General features: G+C 45.4%; 1 protein-coding gene across 1 annotated transcript in view; it reads right to left on the bottom strand.

Annotated features, from left to right (window-relative positions):
* The window catches only part of LOC126215342 (carbonic anhydrase), a 177,337-nt gene that overhangs the window by 62,053 nt on the left and 93,694 nt on the right, over window positions 1–21,590 (bottom strand). The window contains exon 2 of the mRNA XM_049942024.1: window positions 8,310–8,364. Within this exon, the coding sequence (XP_049797981.1) occupies window positions 8,310–8,364 (55 nt within the window). The remainder of the gene's footprint in view (window positions 1–8,309; window positions 8,365–21,590) is intronic.

Here is a 21,590-nt window from a genome sequence, read left to right as displayed (position 1 = left end):
TGTTCAAGTGTGATTGCGAGTAGTTGTTATACTTGCGTTTGCAGTTTTTGTTTACGTGTGTTTTGTTGTGTTTATTGAAGATGACGAAACGTAAAGGCATTTTCAAGAAACGACAATTTAGAGGAAACAAGTTTAGAAAGCTTTCTGTAAAAGAGGTTATGTTGCCTGGCAACGATGCTTCTAATTGTAATTCTTCCACAAGTGCATCATCAAAGAAGCTCCCACCATTTCAAGAGAGTTACAACGAATTTACTGTAAGTGTCAAGGGGTGCAGTAACATTATTATAAATTTGAGAATATTATCAGATGTAATTTCTAAATTTGTACAATGTAGACAGTGTGGTGAGTCACAGAGTGTGTAAATTTGTGAGAGTGACAGTGGGAGAAAAGACCTAGCAATTGTTTTGGATTTAATTTGGACTAAATACTCAGCTGTGATTTCATTTATGAGTTCTTCAAAACCAGATGCAAGTCGTCCTTATGAAATCAATACTAAATTAGTTTATGCCTTACGATCCATTGGCAAGGGCATGGCTGCAGGGAGAACGTTTTGTTCAGTGATGAACTTACATCAACCACCAAATAAATTTGAAAAACTGACTGCAATATTACAAAAAGCTGTATGTGAGGTCAGAGAGGAAAGCATGGAACTGGCTGCTAGGGGAGCAGTGGAAGAAAATGATGGATGTTGTTCGGATATTGCAGTTGCACTTGATGGAAGTTGGCAGAAAAGAGGACATACTTCTCTGAAAGGAGGAGTGACTGCCACGAGTGTAGACACCGGTAAAGTGTTAGATGTGGAGATAATGTCTAAATATTGCAAATTTTGTAAAGTCAATGAACATAAAGAACACAACTGTGTGTGGCTAATTTTAGAGGAACAAGTGTTGGTATGGAAGTTCATGGAGTACAACAAATATTTCATCACTGCGTAGAAACAAGACGCATATGGTACACCAAATATTTGGGCGATGGCGACAGTGAGGCATACAACAATGTGGTGAACTCTTAGCCATATGGAGATGCCATTATTAGCAAAATAGAATGTGTAGGCCACGTTCAAAAACGTTTGGGAACAATGCTGAGAAAACTAACTGTTGATATGAGAGGAAACAAATTAGAAGATGGAAAATTGTTGACCAGATAGGGTCGGTTAACTAAAACTGAAATAGAAAACTTGCAGGTATACTATGGACAGTCAATTAGGAGAAATAAAAAAAATCTGGAGGCAATGAAGAGAGATGTTTGGGCCATATTCTTCCGTAAGTCCTCTACTGATGATAAGCCATGTCATAGATTGTGTCTGTCAGGAGAAAATTCATGATGCAAATACAATAGGGCTCTGTCAACTGGAGAGTCTTATTCTCACCAGCATTCTCTTCCTGCTGCTGTTATTACAGCAATTAAACCTATTTTCAGAGACTTGGCTCATCCTGACCTTCTAAGGAAATTTCTGCATGGGCAGACACAGAACCCAAATGAATGTTTCAACAGCATAATTTAGAACCGCCTTCCTAAAACTATATTTGTAGTCATGCATACAATGAAACTGCATGCAATGATGCTGTTATTACATTCAGTTGTGGTAATATTGGAAAGTGTTGGGTACTGAAAAAGCTGGGAATTAATCCTGGTGAAAATATGATCACTGGGCTGCAACATTACGTTAAAATGAGGATAGCCGATGCAGACAGGTCTGCATCTAATATGGCCAAGAAAGCAAGACAAACATCCAGGGAGGTGAAAAAGAAGCTGGAAGACCTGCTAGAGGCCAAAGAAGGTCCATCATATGCAGCAGGACAGTTTTAATTAACTGTAAGTAACAAATTTCAAAAGTTTTTTCTTTTAAGTCAATTTCCCACAAACAAAAAATTTCAGTACATATGCCCTATTTTATCAGAAACTCATAAATAAATGAATGAAATTTTCAGACATTCTGCATAACATAAAAAGTTCACAAAAAATATTTTCAGCAGAAGAACTTAATATTTTTTCCTTAATAAATTTAAAAAAAGTATTTCTTAAAAACTATAAAATGGATAAAGTATATTTTAGTACAGTTGACTCTATTAGCATCATGTAACATACAGTGAAAATATGAAGGTCCAGAATCAAGTAGTTTTTTCAGAAAAGGGTCAAATACTTGCCTAAATTAACATGGGTTAGATAGGCAGGGTGTGGTCCCCTTAAGAACCTAAACTACACAGAGTGGTCAAAAGTCTTGGAAACTACACAGTGGTCAAAAGTCTTGGGAACTACACAGAGTGGTCAAAAGTCTTGGGAAGGCATTTGTTGTTATGTTAATCGTGAGTCGCTCCTCGAAACTAGAGCAACACATCCGGGCGTGGACTCTACTAAACGTTGGAATCGCTCTTGACGGATACTGATCCACACATGTCACAACGATAGCCATAGTAGTTCCTGTGTGGTCGGTGCTGAGAACATCGAGCGTGCGACAGCATTCCATAAACGCCTGTTCTTTACATCACGGGCTTTTCTATTAGTTTCTGCTGTGATAGCAATACTACTCTCGAATAAGTAGTATTCTTTGAAGAAAACATGACAATCTATGCCCGTTTCACATTTGGTTTGTTTTGAACAAATAGCTTTTGAAAAATGTGTTCCAACATTAGTATGGTCAACCATTGGAAATTCGCTCAAGGCCGTGTCCCATTGATACAACTATTTGTGTTATCCACAGGTGGCCTGGGATATGTGGTATGCGCATCAAGATTCGAGGGATTTTGCTGGAGGGGGGGGGGAGGAGGGGAATCTTTTCTTGTTCTATACTACTACACTAACGAAATTATTCGTCCACACTACCAGCTTGTTGTCCCATTTATGGCGAAACTTGTTCCTGACACACAAACGTTTCAGTATGGGAAAGGGAAATATTGAACCTGGCGATACGACTCGTGTGCATTCGCCCAGGACGTCATCGACATGACAGACATGAACCACTCATCGACATGCAATAAACGCAGGAACGCGCTCGTAACAGTAACTGCAGTTATGCTGATGACAGGCACTTGAGTGTGATTTGCAGAATATTCGTGCAGACATCATGGGGAAAGTTTTGAAAGAGGTCATACCATCAACATCAACAAATGTGCAGCGAAGGTAACGGAACGTAGGGAAATTGAGTCAGACGTTTCTGAATGAATTACGAGTAGATAAGCAAATGAGATTGTAAAAGTAGTAGATGATTTTTCCTACTTTGGGAGCAAAATAACTGACGATGGCCGAAGTGAAGGAGATAAAAACTGCAATGGAAAGAAAATGCCTTAGCAAGAAAGGCATTTCTGAAAAGGGGAAACTTCTTAACATCGAAAACTGTATGAAATAAAGTGTTAATTGTCTTTTCTGAATGTATTTGTGTGGAGTGTACCCATGCATGGAAATAAAATGTTAACGTGAGTGGAAGATTTTGAAATGTGCCGCTTCAGAAGACTACTGAAGATTAGACGGGTAGCCACATTAAGTGATTAAGAGGTGCTGAATCAAACAAAGGGAAAAAGAAATTTATCGCACAACTAAAAGGAGGGATTGGTTGATGCGATATGTTATGAGGCACCAAAGAATGTTTGGTAATGGGACGGAAGTGTTGGGATTAGAACTTGCAGAGCGAGAGCAGGACATGGGTACATAAGTAGGTTCAAATGGATATGGGCTGAAGTACGAGGGGCGTTCAGTAAGTAATGCAACATATTTTTTCCCCGCCAGTTTCGGTTTAAAAAATGTGGAATTTCCTGCGGGACATGGTGGAATATTCCAGCTTCAGCGTCCATAGTTTCATGAAGTTCCGATAGGTGCGGCGCGTACGTAGCCTTCAAAATGGCGTCTAGAACTGACGTGCGTGCCAAGGGTGATGATAACGTTTGGTCTGTCGGGCGCTCAATTACGCGGTCAGGAGCGCCCGTACAAAGTCCCCAATTTTTACACAGCCAAATTTTTGTACACAGGCAAATCTAGCTATGGTCACGAATGATATGATGATGAAATGATGAGGACAACAGAAACACCCACTCCCCAGGCAGAGAAAATCCCCAACCCGGCCGGGAATCGAACCCGGGACCGGGTGATCCAGGGACAGTAACGCTAGCCACTACACCACCAGATGCGGACAGGAAATCAAGCCATGGTCACGAATGATAACGGTGATGAAATGATGAGGACAACACAAACACCCAGTGCCTGGGCAGAGAAAATCCCCAACCCGGCCGTGAATCGAACCTGGGACCGCGTGATCCAGAGACAGCAACGCTAGCCACTAGACCACGAGCTACGGACAGGAAACCTAGCCATGGTCACGAATGATAATAAGGAACAAATGATGAGGACAACAGAAACACCCACTCCCCGTGCAAAGAAAATCCCCAACCCGGCTGGGAAACGAACCTGGGACAGTGTGATCCAGAGACAGCAACGCAAGCCACTAGACCACGAGATGCGGACAGGAAATCAAGCCATGGTCACGAATGATAATGATCATGAAATGATGAGACAACACAAACACCCAGACTCTGGGCAGAGAAAATCCCCAACCCCGCCGGGAATCGAACCCGGGACCGGGTGATCCAGGGACAGTAACGCTAGCCACTACACCACCAGATGCGGACAGGAAATCAAGCCATGGTCACGAATGATAACGGTGATGAAATGATGAGGACAACACAAACACCCAGTGCCTGGGCAGAGAAAATCCCCAACCCGGCCGTGAATCGAACCTGGGACCGCGTGATCCAGAGACAGCAACGCTAGCCACTAGACCACGAGCTACGGACAGGAAACCTAGCCATGGTCACGAATGATAATAAGGAACAAATGATGAGGACAACAGAAACACCCACCCCACGTGCAAAGAAAATCCCCAACCCGGCTGGGAAACGAACCTTGGACAGTGTGATCCAGAGACAGCAACGCAAGCAACTAGACCACGAGATGCGGACAGGAAATCTAGCCATGGTCACGAATGATAATGATCATGAAATGATGAGACAACACAAACACCCGGACTCTGGGCAGAGAAAATCCCCAACCCGACCGGGAATCGAACCTGGGACAGCGTGATGCAGAGACAGCAACGCTAGCCACTAGACCACGAGCTGCGGACAGGTGCATTGCAAGCAGAGACCTATCATGCAATTTCTTTCGGCAGAAAACCGGATCATCACTGAAATTCACAGGCGCTTGCAGAATGTCTGCGGGGACATGACAGTGAACAAAATCACGGTGAGTCGTTGGGCGAGGCGTCTGTTACCATCGCGACGAAGTCGCGCAAACCTGTCCGATCTCCTGTGTGCTCGCCGGCCGCACACAGCTCACTCCTTTAATGTTGGATCGTGCGGACACCCTCATTCGAGGTGGTCGATGGATCACCGTACACCTTTCTGCTCATCTGGAGGTCTCTGTTGGTAGTGCTGACACACTCTTCCCCCAGACGGGGTACTCAAATGGGTGTGCCCACTGGGATTCTGGCCGGCCGCTGTGGCCGAGCGATTCTAGGAGCTTAAGTCTGGAACCGCGCTACTGCTACGGTCGCAGGTTCGAATCCTACCTCGGGCATGGATGTGTCTGATCTCCTTAGGTTAGTTAGGTTTAAGTAGTTCTAAGTCTAGAGGACTCATGACTTCAGATGTTAAGTCCCATAGTGCTTAGAGCCATTTGAACCATTTTAACTGGGTTCCTCACCGCCTAATACAAGACCATAAAGAGCAACGAAGCACCATCTGTGCGGAATTGCTTGCACGTTACAAGGCTGATTGTAACAATTTTTTGTCGAACATCGGCACAGGCGATGAAACATCGATATGTCACTTCAAACTGGAAACCGAACGACAATCAATGGAGTTGCACCACACCACCTCCCACGGAAGAAAAATTTCAAAGCCGCATCCTCAGCTGGTAAAGTCATGTTCACGGTCTTCTGGGACTCTTAAGGGATTATTCTGTTTGACGTCTTCCCTCAGAAAATGGTTCAAATGGCTCCAAGCACTATGGGACAACATATAGGGTTATCAGACCCCTAGAACTTAGAACTACTTAAACCTAACTGAACTAAGGATATCACACACATCCATGCCCGAGGCAAGATTCGAGCCTGCGACCGTAGCAGCAGCGCGGTTCAGGACTGAAGCGCCTAGAACCGCTCCGCCACGACTGCCGGCACGTCTTCCCTCATGCTACAACGATCAACTCTGAAGAGTACTGTACTATACTCAGGAAATTGAACAAACGACTTCAGATTGTTCGTCGTCACAAAAATGCAAGTGAACGTCTCATTCTCCATGAAGCACGCACACAAGAGCCAATAACTACACTGAAGTGACGAGGAAACTGGTATAGGCACGCATATTCAAATACAGATATACGTAAACAGGCAGAACACGGCGATGTGATCGGCAACGCCTATATAAGACAACTAGTTACTGCTGCTACAATGGAAGATTTAAGTGAGTTTGAACGTGGTGTTATAGTCGGCACTCGAGCGTTGAGACAGATAATCTCCGAGGTAACGATGAAGATCTTCCAGTACGACCATTTCACGACTGTACCGTGAATATCAGGAATCCGGTAAAACATCAAATCTCCGACATCGCTGCAAGAACGGGACCAACGACGATTGAAGAGAATCGTTCAACGTGACAGAAATGCAACCCTTACGCAAATTGCTGCAGGTTTCAATGCTGGGCTATCAGCAAGTGTCAGCGTGCCAACCATTCAACGAAACATCAAGGATATGGGCTTTCGGAGCCAAAGACCCACTCATCTACCCTTGATGACTGCACGACACAAAGCTTTACGCTTGTCTGGGACCGTCAACACCGACATTGGTCTGTTGATGACTGGAAACATGTTGCCTAGTCGGACGGGTCTCGTTTCAAATTGTATCGAGAACGTGGATGTGTACGGGTACGGAGACAACCTCATGAATCCATGGACCCTGCATGTCAGCAAGGGACTGTTCAAGCCGGTGGAGGCTCAGTAATGGTGTGGGGCGTGTGCAGTTGGAGTGATATGGAACCCCTGATACGTCTAGATACGACTCTGACAGGTGACACGTAAATAAGCATCCCTGTCTGATTACACTCATCCATTCATGTCCAGTGTGCATTCCGACGGAGTTGGGCAATTCAAGCAGGACAATGCGACAACCCACACATCCAGAATTGCTAGAGAGCGGCTACAGGAACACCAGCCACCAAGCTCCTGAGACATGAACATTATTGAGCAAAGCTGGGATACCTGCTGTTCAGAAGGGATCTTCCTCCCTTGTACTCCTATGGATTTATGGACAGCCCTGCAGGGTTCATGGTGTTAATTCCCTCCAGCACTACCTCAGACACTAGTCGAGTCCATGCCACGTCGTGTTGTTGCATCTTTACATGCTCGCTGGGTCCCTACACCATATTAGGCAGGTGTACCAGTCTCTTTGGCTCTTCAGTGTAGATGGTGGGGCGGTTACTGATGCAAGGCATTGGCTCCTACGACGTCCAGTAACGTGGTGCCATGTAGGCATACAAACTCTCCGAGTAAGGTGGCGTAAGGCCGTCGGATTGAATGGAAAAATGTTTAAAAATAAGGTTTTGTAGCCAAAAGAGTGGGGAATAATTTGGTACATTAGAATCCTGTATAAAACCGACCTGCCTTCAGAAATAATTGTGTTGCATTGTTTACTGAACGCCTCTCGTAATTGTGCTGAGATGAAGATTACCAGGTGGCGCTGCATTAGACCAAACGTCGGACTTATTACTACAACAGCAACAATAATGATGACAATATTTTTTTGGCGTGTCGTTGGTGCTTAAGTTCTTACGACAACGAGCGATGTTTATTAATACTGGCCGGCTCTGAGCACTATGGGACTTAACATCTGTGGTCATCAGTCCCCTAGAACTTAGAACTACTTAAACCTAACTAACCTAAGGACATCACACACATCCATGCCCGAGGCAGGATTCGAACCTGCGACCGTAGCGGTCACGCGGTTCCAGACTGAAGCGTCTAGAACCGCACGGCCACACCAGCCGGCTATTAATATTAGAAACTATGTTGTTCAAATGGCTCTAAGCACTATGGGACTTAACATCGAGGTCATCAGTCCCTTAGACTTAGAAGTACTTAAACCTAACTAACCTAAGGACATCAGACACATCCATGCCCGAGGCAGGATTCGAACCTGCAACCAGAGCAGCAACGCGGTTTCGGACTGAAGTGTCTAGAACCGCTCGGCCACAGCGGCTGGCAACTATGGTGCGATATATCTAAAATATGTTACATTTAATTGTAAGTATGTCTTAGGTTCTTACCTTGCGCAAAGAGAAGACAAGCTATGAGGCATACAGCTGTGGTGTCCATACTCATCTGGAACAAACAAAAGCAAGTTACGATGTTTACGGATTTAAAAACATCCATTCTGGGTGTCAGTTTTGAAAGCGGTATAAGTGTAAACAATAAAGAGTGCATACACAGCAAAATTCACGGTCTTGGCAAAATTTTGATTTATCTGAAGAGATGAACAGTTTCGGCTTTGCAGCTGTCATCAGATCTTAAAAAGCGTCAGGATGCATAGGATACATAGCGAAGTTTTAAGATCTGATTATAGGTGTCAGGCCAAAACCAGTCATTTGTCCAGATAAATCAAACTGTGACCGAGCCTGTATGTTCTTTCAGTTTATTTGGATAATGAGGTCACAAGTCCTATTCTAAGGTCCTAAGATCCATGTGACCGCACTTCATGATGTAAATTAACAGTTACCTCTTTAAACACGTCAGTGCGGAGTGGCCGCGTGGTTTGAGGCGCCTTGTAACGGATTGCGCGACTCCTCCCGCCAGAGGTTCGAGTCCTCCCTCGGGCATGGGTGTGTCTGTTGTTCTTAGCTTAAGTTAGTTTAAGTAGTGTGTAAGTCTAGGGACCGATGACCTCAACAGTTTGGTTCCTTAGGAATTCACACACATTTGAACATTTTTTCTGAACATGTGCGACCAGCACAAATCACTCGTTTGAAATTACGCGTGCCTCGCGAGTTTGACCGCCCGCCAGGAGATATCCTTACGCTGCTTCTCATGCCGTATCTCCAGCAGTTCAGGAGCTTTGACTGGCGTGTGCCAATGGGAGTGCAGAGAGGCTGCCAAATTTTATTTGTGCCGATATGCTCTGAAAGACAAAGCTACACTCTTGCGTTTGAGTCCTGCATTAGTGTGGTTTAGACGTTCTGGGGGAAGCTGGTGGTATTTTGGTGTTTCAGCATGCTGTTTGGTACAGTTGCGCTCGATAGGTGGATGATGTGGGCTTTAGCTGTCCACGTCATTTACGTTCTATTCATGGTGCTTCTACCACAAGTACTGGGTGTTTCAAAAAGGACTTTACAACTTGAAGAAAATTGATATAGATTAATTCATAGTACCTACAGAGGTGAGTGTAGCGTCAATTTGTGGGGAAATGCACCGTGTTTTGTCTCGCGTAGTTCGCTAGTGCCGAATCGCACTGTAAGGAGCGCTAGCGGCAGTTGCGTTAAAGATGGCTGCCTTCACTGGACCCGAGAGTGCTAGCTGTGTGTTTTGGTTTGAAGAATCGAAGTCGGCGACAACGGTTCAACGTAGTTTCCCTACCAAGTAAGCAAAAGATCATCCTAGTAGGCCTACAATTTATGAGTGGCATAAATGTTTTGTAGAAACACGGGTGCTCGGTGAGGCTTGGATATTCATCAGGTAGTCCATATCTTGACGACGTCGTTGAGTGAGCGAGACAACGCTTTATCAACAGCCCTACGAAAACGACTCAGCATGCATCTCGTGAACTGCAAATCCCACATTCGACTGTCTGGCGTGTATTGAGAAATCGTTTGCATTTGAAACCACACAGATTGACGATCGTACAAGCTATAAAAGACACTGATAAATTTGCTCGCAAGAACTTCTGTGTGCATATGTTAAACCAAATTCGTGAGAATGAACATCGTCTTTTCTGACGAGTCGACTTTTCACTTAAGTGGCAAGGTTAACACACATAACTATAGGATTTGGGGCAGTGAAAATCCACATCAAACATTGCAACATGTTTGTGATAGCGAAAAACTGAACGCTTTTTGTGAACTGGGCAAGAACAAAGTGTACAGCCCATTTTTTCCGTGAGAGAACCGTAAATGGGATAGTGTACTTGGATATGTTCCAAAATGTTTTTATACTACAGATCGATTCGAGATGGTGCACCACCTCACTACCTGGCTGACATCTGGCATTTTCTCAGTGACTGCTTTCCAGGTCAACGGATTGGCAGTGATGCGCCAACTGCATGGCCCCAGCGTTCCCCAGACCCGACACCACTCGATTTTTTTTATGGAGAGTCATTAAGAATATCGTGTTTGTACCTCCTGTGCCGGCTTCTCTAGCTGAATTTAGAGCAAGAATTTACGCCGCCAGTGAGCAAGTTACACCTGCAATGTTACAGCAAGTTTGGGAAGAAATTGACTTCCAATGTCCTTTTTGAAACGTCCTGCATATTTTCAAGTAATTTTATTCAGAATAGCTTGTCATGTCACGTATTTATCACCTTGCGATGGAGTTTTACTTTTTTTTTGGTTGAATATATTAGAATTGTTTTTATGAGAATATTGTTGGCTTTAATTTTCCTTTGTGACTCATTTGAATCCATGTGTGCACTTAAACTTATTTGTATTGTCCATCTGGGACTACAATTTCTGTACCACTATTCTAAACATTGTAACATTCATTTCTCACATTTTCGTCCACATATTTATTGCAATGGAGAGTACCCTACATCTACATGTGGCTTTGTTCATCCACATTGATAGTAAGTGATCTCCTCATGGAACTTTTTCCTGTGAGGTCTGATTGAAAGTAAAGCACCTACTCACTTTGCATTGTATATGCCCACTATCTTGCATACTGGTTTTCACCAATCAGGATACGACACTGTGACAGTTCTTTCGATGAAGCTTGGAGTAGTAGTTGCATGATTTTCAGATCCATCACAGCTCACTGTTAAGCAATTTTTCAAGTGATAACCATAACAGATACCAAGCACATTTGCCCTGCACAACTGTGATGCAAAGTTTATTATATGTTTGGCCTTTGTGTAGACAGCGAGTGTCTTATAGTATTCAATCTGTGGTGATCAGAAATGCCTTTACATAACCATTGTAAGACGTCGCGGTCTCCTGACCTTCATTGCTTACATGTTCCGCCCTCAGAATCATATTCCGCACATCAAGACGCTTCATTCGAACCCAAACTCGATAAGACAAAGTCAATGTTGTATGAATTCATGTAAACTATATGCAATTGACAAGTGAGCGCACCATGGTTGAAATACTCTAGGCTGACGTGCACACATACATTCCAGACACGACGGTCACAGAGGCTTTTAGTTCGGGAGAGAGGCCGCACAGCGGGACGCCAGGCCCTTCAGAGGACGACCCAGCCCATGTCGGCCGGTGACCACTCGTAGCGGACAGCGTGGACCTGAGTGAAAAGGGGGAACGACCCCGCGTTCAGCTTAAAAGCAAATTCCGCTACATTGTGTGGGAGCGGTCGGCCTATTCATTCTTTACACATAGCACACAGTTTCAGAGATTTTCACAGGGAGATAGCAAACGCCAAAGCTACAGGTTTCTGTGTTGGTCACCTTAAACGAAACGTCATTCTCCCGTTTTAGAAGAGCAATGCTGATTGGCAGACGATATTTCTGACGCCTTGAGCTGAAGGAATAATGGAAGAGACCGAAAGATATACCCCTTCACGTCTGGCGTGGAGAGGCGCCGTTCCGTTGTCGCTCTTGGAGTGAGAACACGAAACGAGAGCTTGCGCGCTCGTACGTGTACTCGAAAGAGCGAGGAACAAGTCTCTCCTCAGTACCTCACTGGGAGAGCACCTCTGTCGAGAGTGAATCAAAGGGCAACTCTATATTGAGTCCTTGCGATTAAGCGTTGTTCACTGTGTTGGCCGACACACTTATTGTGCGGTGTGAACGGACAGAGTTAAACGCCTCCGAGCGACTTTTGAGTGTCATTGCGGTGGGCTGGTTATCTGACCGGTGTACCACGCCAATAGTTAGACTAGGAGCGAATAGGAATCCTTGACTTCATCAAGGCATAGGGAGAGTTTGATTGGCGAAGGTCAATCCAGATAGAACGAGAGTTATCTTATTTGTCAGCAGCGAGCGGCGCAGACAGCAGTCATCACAGCTTACGGTATTGTGCGCTACAGCTCTTGCGAGCCCCATATTTCCTCCACAACAGTACACTTCACTGCATTTCACATGTGACAGCCTCGACCGTACCTACATTCCAAAGGATAATTATTCAAGTGCAGTAGACGCGGCTCTCAGTCATTCTGCCAAGTTAACTACCATTTTAAACTTTGTGTAGAAATTTCATTAGCGAATCCTATCCTTGAAAGGTAACTTCACATTCCGAAAAGAACCAGGATAAAACTTGTTCAATTCATAACTAAAGGTGTCATTGTGATTTCTCAGAATTTTTGCAAAATAAATAATAACTTTCGTTAGTTCCATATTTTTCTTACACTAACTAGCACTACTCCAGTACCCAAGTATCCCACTAGTTATTTTTTTGTGTATTTTTGTGTCATTTCCTTACAGCGGACGACTCCAGAAGATATTTATTGCTGAAAGTTTTTCAGGCATTTCTCTTTAGAACGTTACGAGCGTCTGTCTGACTTCTGTAGTAGTGTGGGGGTGGAAATTGCATCTTGCAGATCAACCCCACACCCTCAGACCATAGGGCTGAAAATGGTTTGGTCACTGGCGGTGTCAGAGTGGGGAGGAGAGTGGGAGGGGAAAGCGGGTGGATATAACGTCATGGGCTTGGGGCCACAGAGACAGGAGGCCCAGGCAAGTATGCTGGGGGGGGGGGACAGGAGGAGAAGAGGGTGTGTGTAGAAGGGGCAGCAGCCTGACCCCGGCAATAGACTGCATCGTTGCCGCTGGGGCGAGGAAAGATCTGGATGACGGAGTGCCTCTGTCTCCACAGATTCCCAAAACGTGATCCCCTCCCATCCCTGTGGTTAGTGGGACAAAGGAAGCAGAGGTCACATCGAGACACAGAAGGTCCAAGTACGTGGCAAGTGACCTGGCCTGTAGGGACCATGATGTCTGGTCCGAGGTTCAGAGGCAGAGAATTTGGAGGCACCAATGGTAACTGCAGTCACAGCCAGATATGGCTTCAGTGATGTTCCAGAGTGACGTGACGAGCTGCGACATCAGACTGCCGATATCGCCTATGGCCTGCAATGAACCTTGGGATTCTCCCACAATGCAATACAAATGCACACGCCCACACACAGGTGCCTCGCATGTCGGAGGGCATCTACTCAGGCTGAGCATGCTGCGTGGGATGCAGGACCCTGGTACTGTCCCCTTTAACATCGTGTGATGCTAGTGCCGATGCTAGCGATGTGAGTTGCGGGCTTTCAAATAATAAAATGAAATGATGTGGTGTGGTGTTCCTCAACTATGTACCCTCAGAATCAGAGTTGAAATATTGGAAGTTTTGGCTGGTTTTGTTGTCTAGGGGCTGGGATACGTAGTTGTCGCATTACAAGCCAAATACTGCTGAGTCTACATTATATGATATGAATATAGACAAGAATCGAATGGTCACTCGGCAATTGCAAATTTTCAACGTAGCATAAACATTTATACACGAAAGATTGCAAAAAAATGGTTCAAATGGCTCTGAGCACTATGGGACTCAACTGATGTGGTCATAAGTCCCCTAGAACTTAGAACTACTTAAACCTAACTAACCTAAGGACAGCACACAACACCCAGCCATCACGAGGCAGAGAAAATCCCTGACCCCGCCGGGAAACGAAAGATTGCAATTAAATAAAATCTGCAGGTACTATTTTAACGACTTTAAATGATGAGTACAATAGCAGCAGTATCTTTAAGAATGCCCTTTATTACTGTAAAACACTGGTGTCGATGGTCCAGCAATTAAATAAAATATAAGTTGAATAACAGGGAAACAATAGGTTCCTACTTCACGTAATTAGTTATGAACAACAACATAGCTTGCGAGATATTCACTTCTAAACGCATACTATGTCTTCACTGTAGAAGCCACAGAAATCACACAAGAGCACAAGTCGGCACTCCGAAATATTTCTGTCTCCCACCATGCGCAAACTGCTCCACTCTCCAACTCTTTCCCGCTACCGCCTCCTTGTCCCGCATTCCCCTGTCCTGTCGTGCTCCCCCACTTCCATACAGTCTCCCCATTAACGAGCGCTGTGATTGGCTAGAGCGCTCCCGCCACGTCTTCAAGCCAATGCACACTCACAAACATATTGAAACACATACGGAATACTGGATTCACATTTAAATAACTCGAAATTAAAGAAATATTCCTACGGCTGGACCATAAACACGCCCTAGCACCCATTATGAAATACATAAAAAAATCAAATAAACATATATCAAAGGAATAGAAACAAAAGGTAGGCCAGTAGCGTAATGTCTCTACGCCTTCTAAAACACAGAAAATATTTAACCAATTTCTTCATGAATAGTGTATATCGGATATAAACAAACACAAAGATGAATAAATATATTTATAAGCATGCTGCTACCGTTTTTTCGTGTAATGTGGAGTACTTATGACCTGACGCAATTAATAGTAATGCGCCACTTTGACCTCCAATAACTCATATTTTTAGGTTTAAACTAATAGCTTTCTAAAGACATGTCGATCGACAAAATCGGATGAACCGTTTAAATATTTGAAATTCGTTGCTGGGAGTTATTTGTATAATTTATCGTCAGCTACTAAACTTTAAACTAATAAAGATATTGAAAATCTGATCACACCATCAGAATCGTCGTGCAAATAATGATAATGTACATGTTTCTTTTTGAGGGTTCATGATTCCTCTGGCTACTATTAATTTCTACACTCCTGGAAATTGAAATAAGAACACCGTGAATTCATTGTCCCAGGAAGGGGAAACTTTATTGACACATTCCTGGGGTCAGATACATCACATGATCACACTGACAGAACCACAGGCACATAGACACAGGCAACAGAGCATGCACAATGTCGGCACTAGTACAGTGTATATCCACCTTTCGCAGCAATGCAGGCTGCTATTCTCCCATGGAGACGATCGTAGAGATGCTGGATGTAGTCCTGTGGAACGGCTTGCCATGCCATTTCCACCTGGCGCCTCAGTTGGACCAGCGTTCGTGCTGGACGTGCAGACCGCGTGAGACGACGCTTCATCCAGTCCCAAACATGCTCAATGGGGGACAGATCCGGAGATCTTGCTGGCCAGGGTAGTTGACTTACACCTTCTAGAGCACGTTGGGTGGCACGGGATACATGCGGACGTGCATTGTCCTGTTGGAACAGCAAGTTCCCTTGCCGGTCTAGGAATGGTAGAACGATGGGTTCGATGACGGTTTGGATGTACCGTGCACTATTCAGTGTCCCCTCGACGATCACCAGTGGTGTACGGCCTGTGTAGGAGATCGCTCCCCACACCATGATGCCGGGTGTTGGCCCTGTGTGCCTCGGTCGTATGCAGTCTTGATTGTGGCGCTCACCTGCACGGCGCCAAACACGCATACGACCATCATTGGCACCAAGGCAGAAGCGACTCTCATCGCTGAAGACGACACGTCTCCATTCGTCCCTCCATTCACGCCTGTCGCGACACCACTGGAGGCGGGCTGCACGATGTTGGGGCGTGAGCGGAAGACGGCCTAACGGTGTGCGGGACCGTAGCCCAGCTTCATGGAGACGGTTGCGAATGGTCCTCGCCGATACCCCAGGAGCAACAGTGTCCCTAATTTGCTGGGAAGTGGCGGTGCGGTCCCCTACGGCACTGCGTAGGATCCTACGGTCTTGGCGTGCATCCGTGCGTCGCTGCGGTCCGGTCCCAGGTCGACGGGCACGTGCACCTTCCGCCGACCACTGGCGACAACATCGATGTACTGTGGAGACCTCACGCCCCACGTGTTGAGCAATTCGGCGGTACGTCCACCCGGCCTCCCGCATGGCCACTATACGCCCTCGCTCAAAGTCCGTCAACTGCACATACGGTTCACGTCCACGCTGTCGCGGCATGCTACCAGTGTTAAAGACTGCGATGGAGCTCCGTATGCCACGGCAAACTGGCTGACACTGACGGCGGCGGTGCACAAATGCTGCGCAGCTAGCGCCATTCGACGGCCAACACCGCGGTTCCTGGTGTGTCCGCTGTGCCGTGCGTGTGATCATTGCTTGTACAGCCCTCTCGCAGTGTCCGGAGCAAGTATGGTGGGTCTGACACACCGGTGTCAATGTGTTTCCATTTCCAGGAGTGTATATGAACTGTGAAATGTCTGCCATTATGGTTTCACAAAGTCCGCCATATTTGGCACTCCCGGCATGTTACCTTTATCAACACAGCGGAATCATCATGGGTTTCGAAAAAGACGATCGTGTGAAACCCAGCTCGCGCTATTCGTCCACGAGACTCAGAGGGCCATAGACACGGGTTCCCAGGTAGATGTCGTGTTTCTTGACTTTCGCAAGGCGTTCGATACAGTTCCCCACAGTCGTTTAATGAACAAAGTAAGAGCATATGGACTATCACACCAATTGTGTGATTAGATTGAAGAGTTCCTAGATAACAGGACGCATCATGTCATTCTCAATGGAGAGAAGTCTTCCGAAGTAAGAGTGATTTCAGGTGTTCCGCAGGTGAGTGTCCTGTGACTGTAATGACAGTGAGACACTGTTGGAATCTGCCAATTCATACAAATGCCTGGGTGTAACACATTGGGGGATATGAAATGGAATGATCACGCAGACCCAGTCTTGGGCAGGGCACGCATCATACTTCGGTTTATTGGTAGAATACTGGGGAAGTGAAGTCTGTCTACAAAGGAGATTGCTTATAAATTACTAGTATGACCGGTTCTAGAATATTGCTTAAGTGTGTGGGACCTGTAATAGATAGGACTAACAGCAGATATAGAACATACATAGAGGAGGACAGCACGAATGGTCACAGGTTTCTTCGATTCGTGGGAAAGCGTCACAGACATTGAACTGTCTGACTCTTCCAGATAACTTGTAAGTTTACGTCTATCTAAATGAGTAAAAATATAGCAACTGACGTACTGTAAGATCTGTGCTGTAATAATAAATCAGCTATCGTAATGAGAAGGCAAAGCCACATTTTAATACATCTACATGATTACTCTGCAATTCACAGTTAAGTGCTTGGCAGAGGGTTCATCGAACCACAATCATACTATCTCTCTACCATTCCACTCCCGAACAGCGCGTGGGAAAAACGAACACCTAAACCTTTCTGTTCGAGCTCTGATTTCTCTTATTTTATTTTGATGATCATTCCTACCTATGTAGGTTGGGCTCAACAAAATATTTTCGCATTCGGAAGACAAAGTTAGTGACTGAAATTTCATAAATACACTCCTGGAAATGGAAACACATTGACACCGGTGTGTCAGACCCACCATACTTGCTCCGGACACTGCGAGAGGGCTGTACAAGCAATGATCACACGCACGGCACAGCGGACACACCAGGAACCGCGGTGTTGGCCGTCGAATGGCGCTAGCTGCGCAGCATTTGTGCACCGCCGCCGTCAGTGTCAGCCAGTTTGCCGTGGCATACGGAGCTCCATCGCAGTCTTTAACACTGGTAGCATGCCGCGACAGCGTGGACGTGAACCGTATGTGCAGTTGACGGACTTTGAGCGAGGGCGTATAGTGGCCATGCGGGAGGCCGGGTGGACGTACCGCCGAATTGCTCAACACGTGGGGCGTGAGGTCTCCACAGTACATCGATGTTGTCGCCAGTGGTCGGCGGAAGGTGCACGTGCCCGTCGACCTGGGACCGGACCGCAGCGACGCACGGATGCACGCCAAGGCCGTAGGATCCTACGCAGTGCCGTAGGGGACCGCACCGCCACTTCCCAGCAAATTAGGGACACTGTTGCTCCTGGGGTATCGGCGAGGACCATTCGCAACCGTCTCCATGAAGCTGGGCTACGGTCCCGCACACCGTTAGGCCGTCTTCCGCTCACGCCCCAACATCGTGCAGCCCGCCTCCAGTGGTGTCGCGACAGGCGTGAATGGAGGGACGAATGGAGACGTGTCGTCTTCAGCGATGAGAGTCGCTTCTGCCTTGGTGCCAATGATGGTCGTATGCGTGTTTGGCGCCGTGCAGGTGAGCGCCACAATCAGGACTGCATACGACCGAGGCACACAGGGCCAACACCCGGCATCATGGTGTGGGGAGCGATCTCCTACACTGGCCGTACACCACTGGTGATCGTCGAGGGGACACTGAATAGTGCACGGTACATCCAAACCGTCATCGAACCCATCGTTCTACCATTCCTAGACCGGCAAGGGAACTTGCTGTTCCAACAGGACAATGCACGTCCGCATGTATCCCGTGCCACCCAACGTGCTCTAGAAGGTGTAAGTCAACTACCCTGGCCAGCAAGATCTCCGGATCTGTCCCCCATTGAGCATGTTTGGGACTGGATGAAGCGTCGTCTCACGCGGTCTGCACGTCCAGCACGAACGCTGGTCCAACTGAGGCGCCAGGTGGAAATGGCATGGCAAGCCGTTCCACAGGACTACATCCAGCATCTCTACGATCGTCTCCATGGGAGAATAGCAGCCTGCATTGCTGCGAAAGGTGGATATACACTGTACTAGTGCCGACATTGTGCATGCTCTGTTGCCTGTGTCTATGTGCCTGTGGTTCTGTCAGTGTGATCATGTGATGTATCTGACCCCAGGAATGTGTCAATAAAGTTTCCCCTTCCTGGGACAATGAATTCACGGTGTTCTTATTTCAATTTCCAGGAGTGTAGATCTCGCCGCGACGAAAAACGTCTTTCCTCTAATGACTTCCATCCCAATTCGCGTATCATATCTGCCACACTCTCCCCCCTATTACGTGATAATACAAAACGAGCTGCCCTTTTTCGCACCCTTTCGATGTCCTCCGGCAATCCCACCTGGTAAGGATCCCACACCGCGCAGCAATATTCTAACAGAGGACGAACGAGTGTAGTGTAAGCTGTCTCTTTAGTGGACTTGTTGCATCTTCTAAGTGTCCAGCCAATGAAACGGAACCTTTGGCTCGCGTTCCTCACAATATTATCTATGTGGTCTTTCCGACTGAAGTTGTTCGTCATTTTAACACCCTGGTACTTAGTTGAATTGATAGTCTTGAGAATTGTACTATTTATCGAGTAATCGAATTCCAACGGATTTCTTTTGGAACTCATGTGGATCACCTCACACTTTTCGTTATTTTAGCCTCAACTGCCACCTGCCACACCATACAGCAATCTTTTCTAAATCGCTTTGCAACTGATACTGGTCTTCGGATGACCTTACTAGACGGTAAATTACAGCAGCATCTGCGGAAAACCTAAGAGAACTGCTCAGATTGTCACCTAGGTCATTTATATAGATCAGGAACAGCAGAGGTCCCAGGACGCTTCCCTGGGGAACACCTGATATCACTTCAGTTTTTTTGTGAGGAACGGTGTAAAAAGCTTTCCGGAAATCTAGAAATACGGAATCAACTTGAGATCCCCTGTCGATAGCGGCCATTACTTCGTGCGAATAAAGAGCTAGCTGCGTTGCACAAGAACGATGTTTTCTGAAACGATGCTGATTACGTATCAATAGATCGTTCCCTTCGAGGTGATTCATAATGTTTCAATAGAGTATATGCTCCAAAACTCTACTGCAAACCGACGTCAATGATATAGGTCTGTAGTTCGATGGATTACTCCCACTACCCTTCTTAAACACTGGTGCGACCTGCGCAATTTTCCAATCTGTAGATACAGATCTATCGGTGAGCGAGCGGTTTATATGATTGCTAAGTAGGGAGCTATTGTATCAGCGTACTCTGAAAGGAACCTAATCGGTATACAATCTGGACCTGAAGACTTGCCCGTATCAACCGATTTGAGTTGCTTCGCAACCCCTAAGGTATCTACTTGTAAGAAACTCACGCTAGCAGCTGTTCGTGTTTCAAACTCTGGATATTGCGGTGTTAACACTGGCACATTCAAGTGTCGTCGGCTGCGGACGCCCATCGTTAGGAGAGCTCGGTGCTCTGTGTGTTCAGACACTCTCGCACTCTGCCCAGCATTAGAGCCTGATGTTGGTTCCGCCACAGTCAGCCGCCTGTCCTGTTTTTCCCCTCTGCCCAGCCTACGGCGCCCGACATCTGTAATGAGGGCTGGCCGCCCATCCCCACGGTCTCTGTGAACCGTCGGTTAGGGCGGTTCACAAACAACAACTCAAGGACACATGTTATTCCAAAACGTTATCGTGGAAGTAGGGGCCAGGAGGCGCTGGTGAAATAACACACACTGCTAAGGTTATCTTTTTATTTTAAAACGTTTTCTCAATAATAAATTTTTAAGGCTGGCATTTAAAAAAAGCAATTTCAAAAACAATTTCGAATAGCTGACAAATTTTCTGTATGAAAAGGAGATTGCCAGGAATTGCGTTAACAACTTGTCAATACCAAGATTTTAACTTGACACACACACACACACACACACACACACACACACACACACACACACACACACACATATATATATATATATATATATATATATATATATATATATATATATATATATATTGTAATGTTGATGCATTAAGTTGTTCTGAAAGCGATGCTGATATTCAAGACAATAAAAGCGGGTTAAAAGCCGTGAGCTACCTGGGGAAGTTAACCTTGCATTACTGAGCAACTGTTTCAGCAGGTATCCAGTCTAGCTTACCAAATTCCCAACCAGACTAACATTAATTATAATCTTTTAATAGTCATCTTATGATAACCGGTGATATATATATATATAAAGACAATTTAAATAAAAAGAAATAAATCAGTTTATATTTGGACATTTATTTTAACATTGATCATTGTTCCGTTAAAATTTCAGCATATTAAACTTGATTCATAACTAAACTGGTGCCTTATTTAAGATTGTGAAAATCTGAGTTTGTAATCTTACGGAACACATCAAATATGGAGCCAAGATTGGGAGACTGCATACAACACTGCATTCATAAAATAACATACGAAGAACGTTGAAACATATGCAAGAGGAAATTAACCACAACCAACCGATTCAATTTTCACCGAAAGAAGTTACGTTCGTAGCGCAATCCTGTCCGTCATGTAATTACCACACACTGGTATACTAAATTCATATTAATTGTCTGTGAAATCTTCCCGAAAAGAATAGCTGAGGGCTACTTTGATGATTACACTACATGCTTCACGTGGTCAACTTGGTTCACACAAAGAGTGTAACTCCACAATAATTTTGATAATTAAAATAAATTAGATCGAAAAGCAATTTACAAAAGAAAAACCTCGAACTGGTTACTATCGTCTTACTATTAACCTGACGGGTCAAACAATTGTATAAGCACGTGGTACTGGTCTCACAAAGTACACCTCACGTGGGTTGAACATAAAGAAAAGTTGCTATATTGAAAAATATTGTCAAGACGAGACGTTATAATCTCA

The sequence above is a fragment of the Schistocerca nitens genome, chromosome 12 (genome assembly GCF_023898315.1).
Source record: "Schistocerca nitens isolate TAMUIC-IGC-003100 chromosome 12, iqSchNite1.1, whole genome shotgun sequence".
In the NCBI taxonomy this organism is placed as follows: Eukaryota; Metazoa; Arthropoda; class Insecta; order Orthoptera; family Acrididae; genus Schistocerca; species Schistocerca nitens.
The sequence above is the reverse complement of the archived record's forward strand: the minus strand, read 5'-3'. Positions and strand labels throughout refer to the sequence as shown.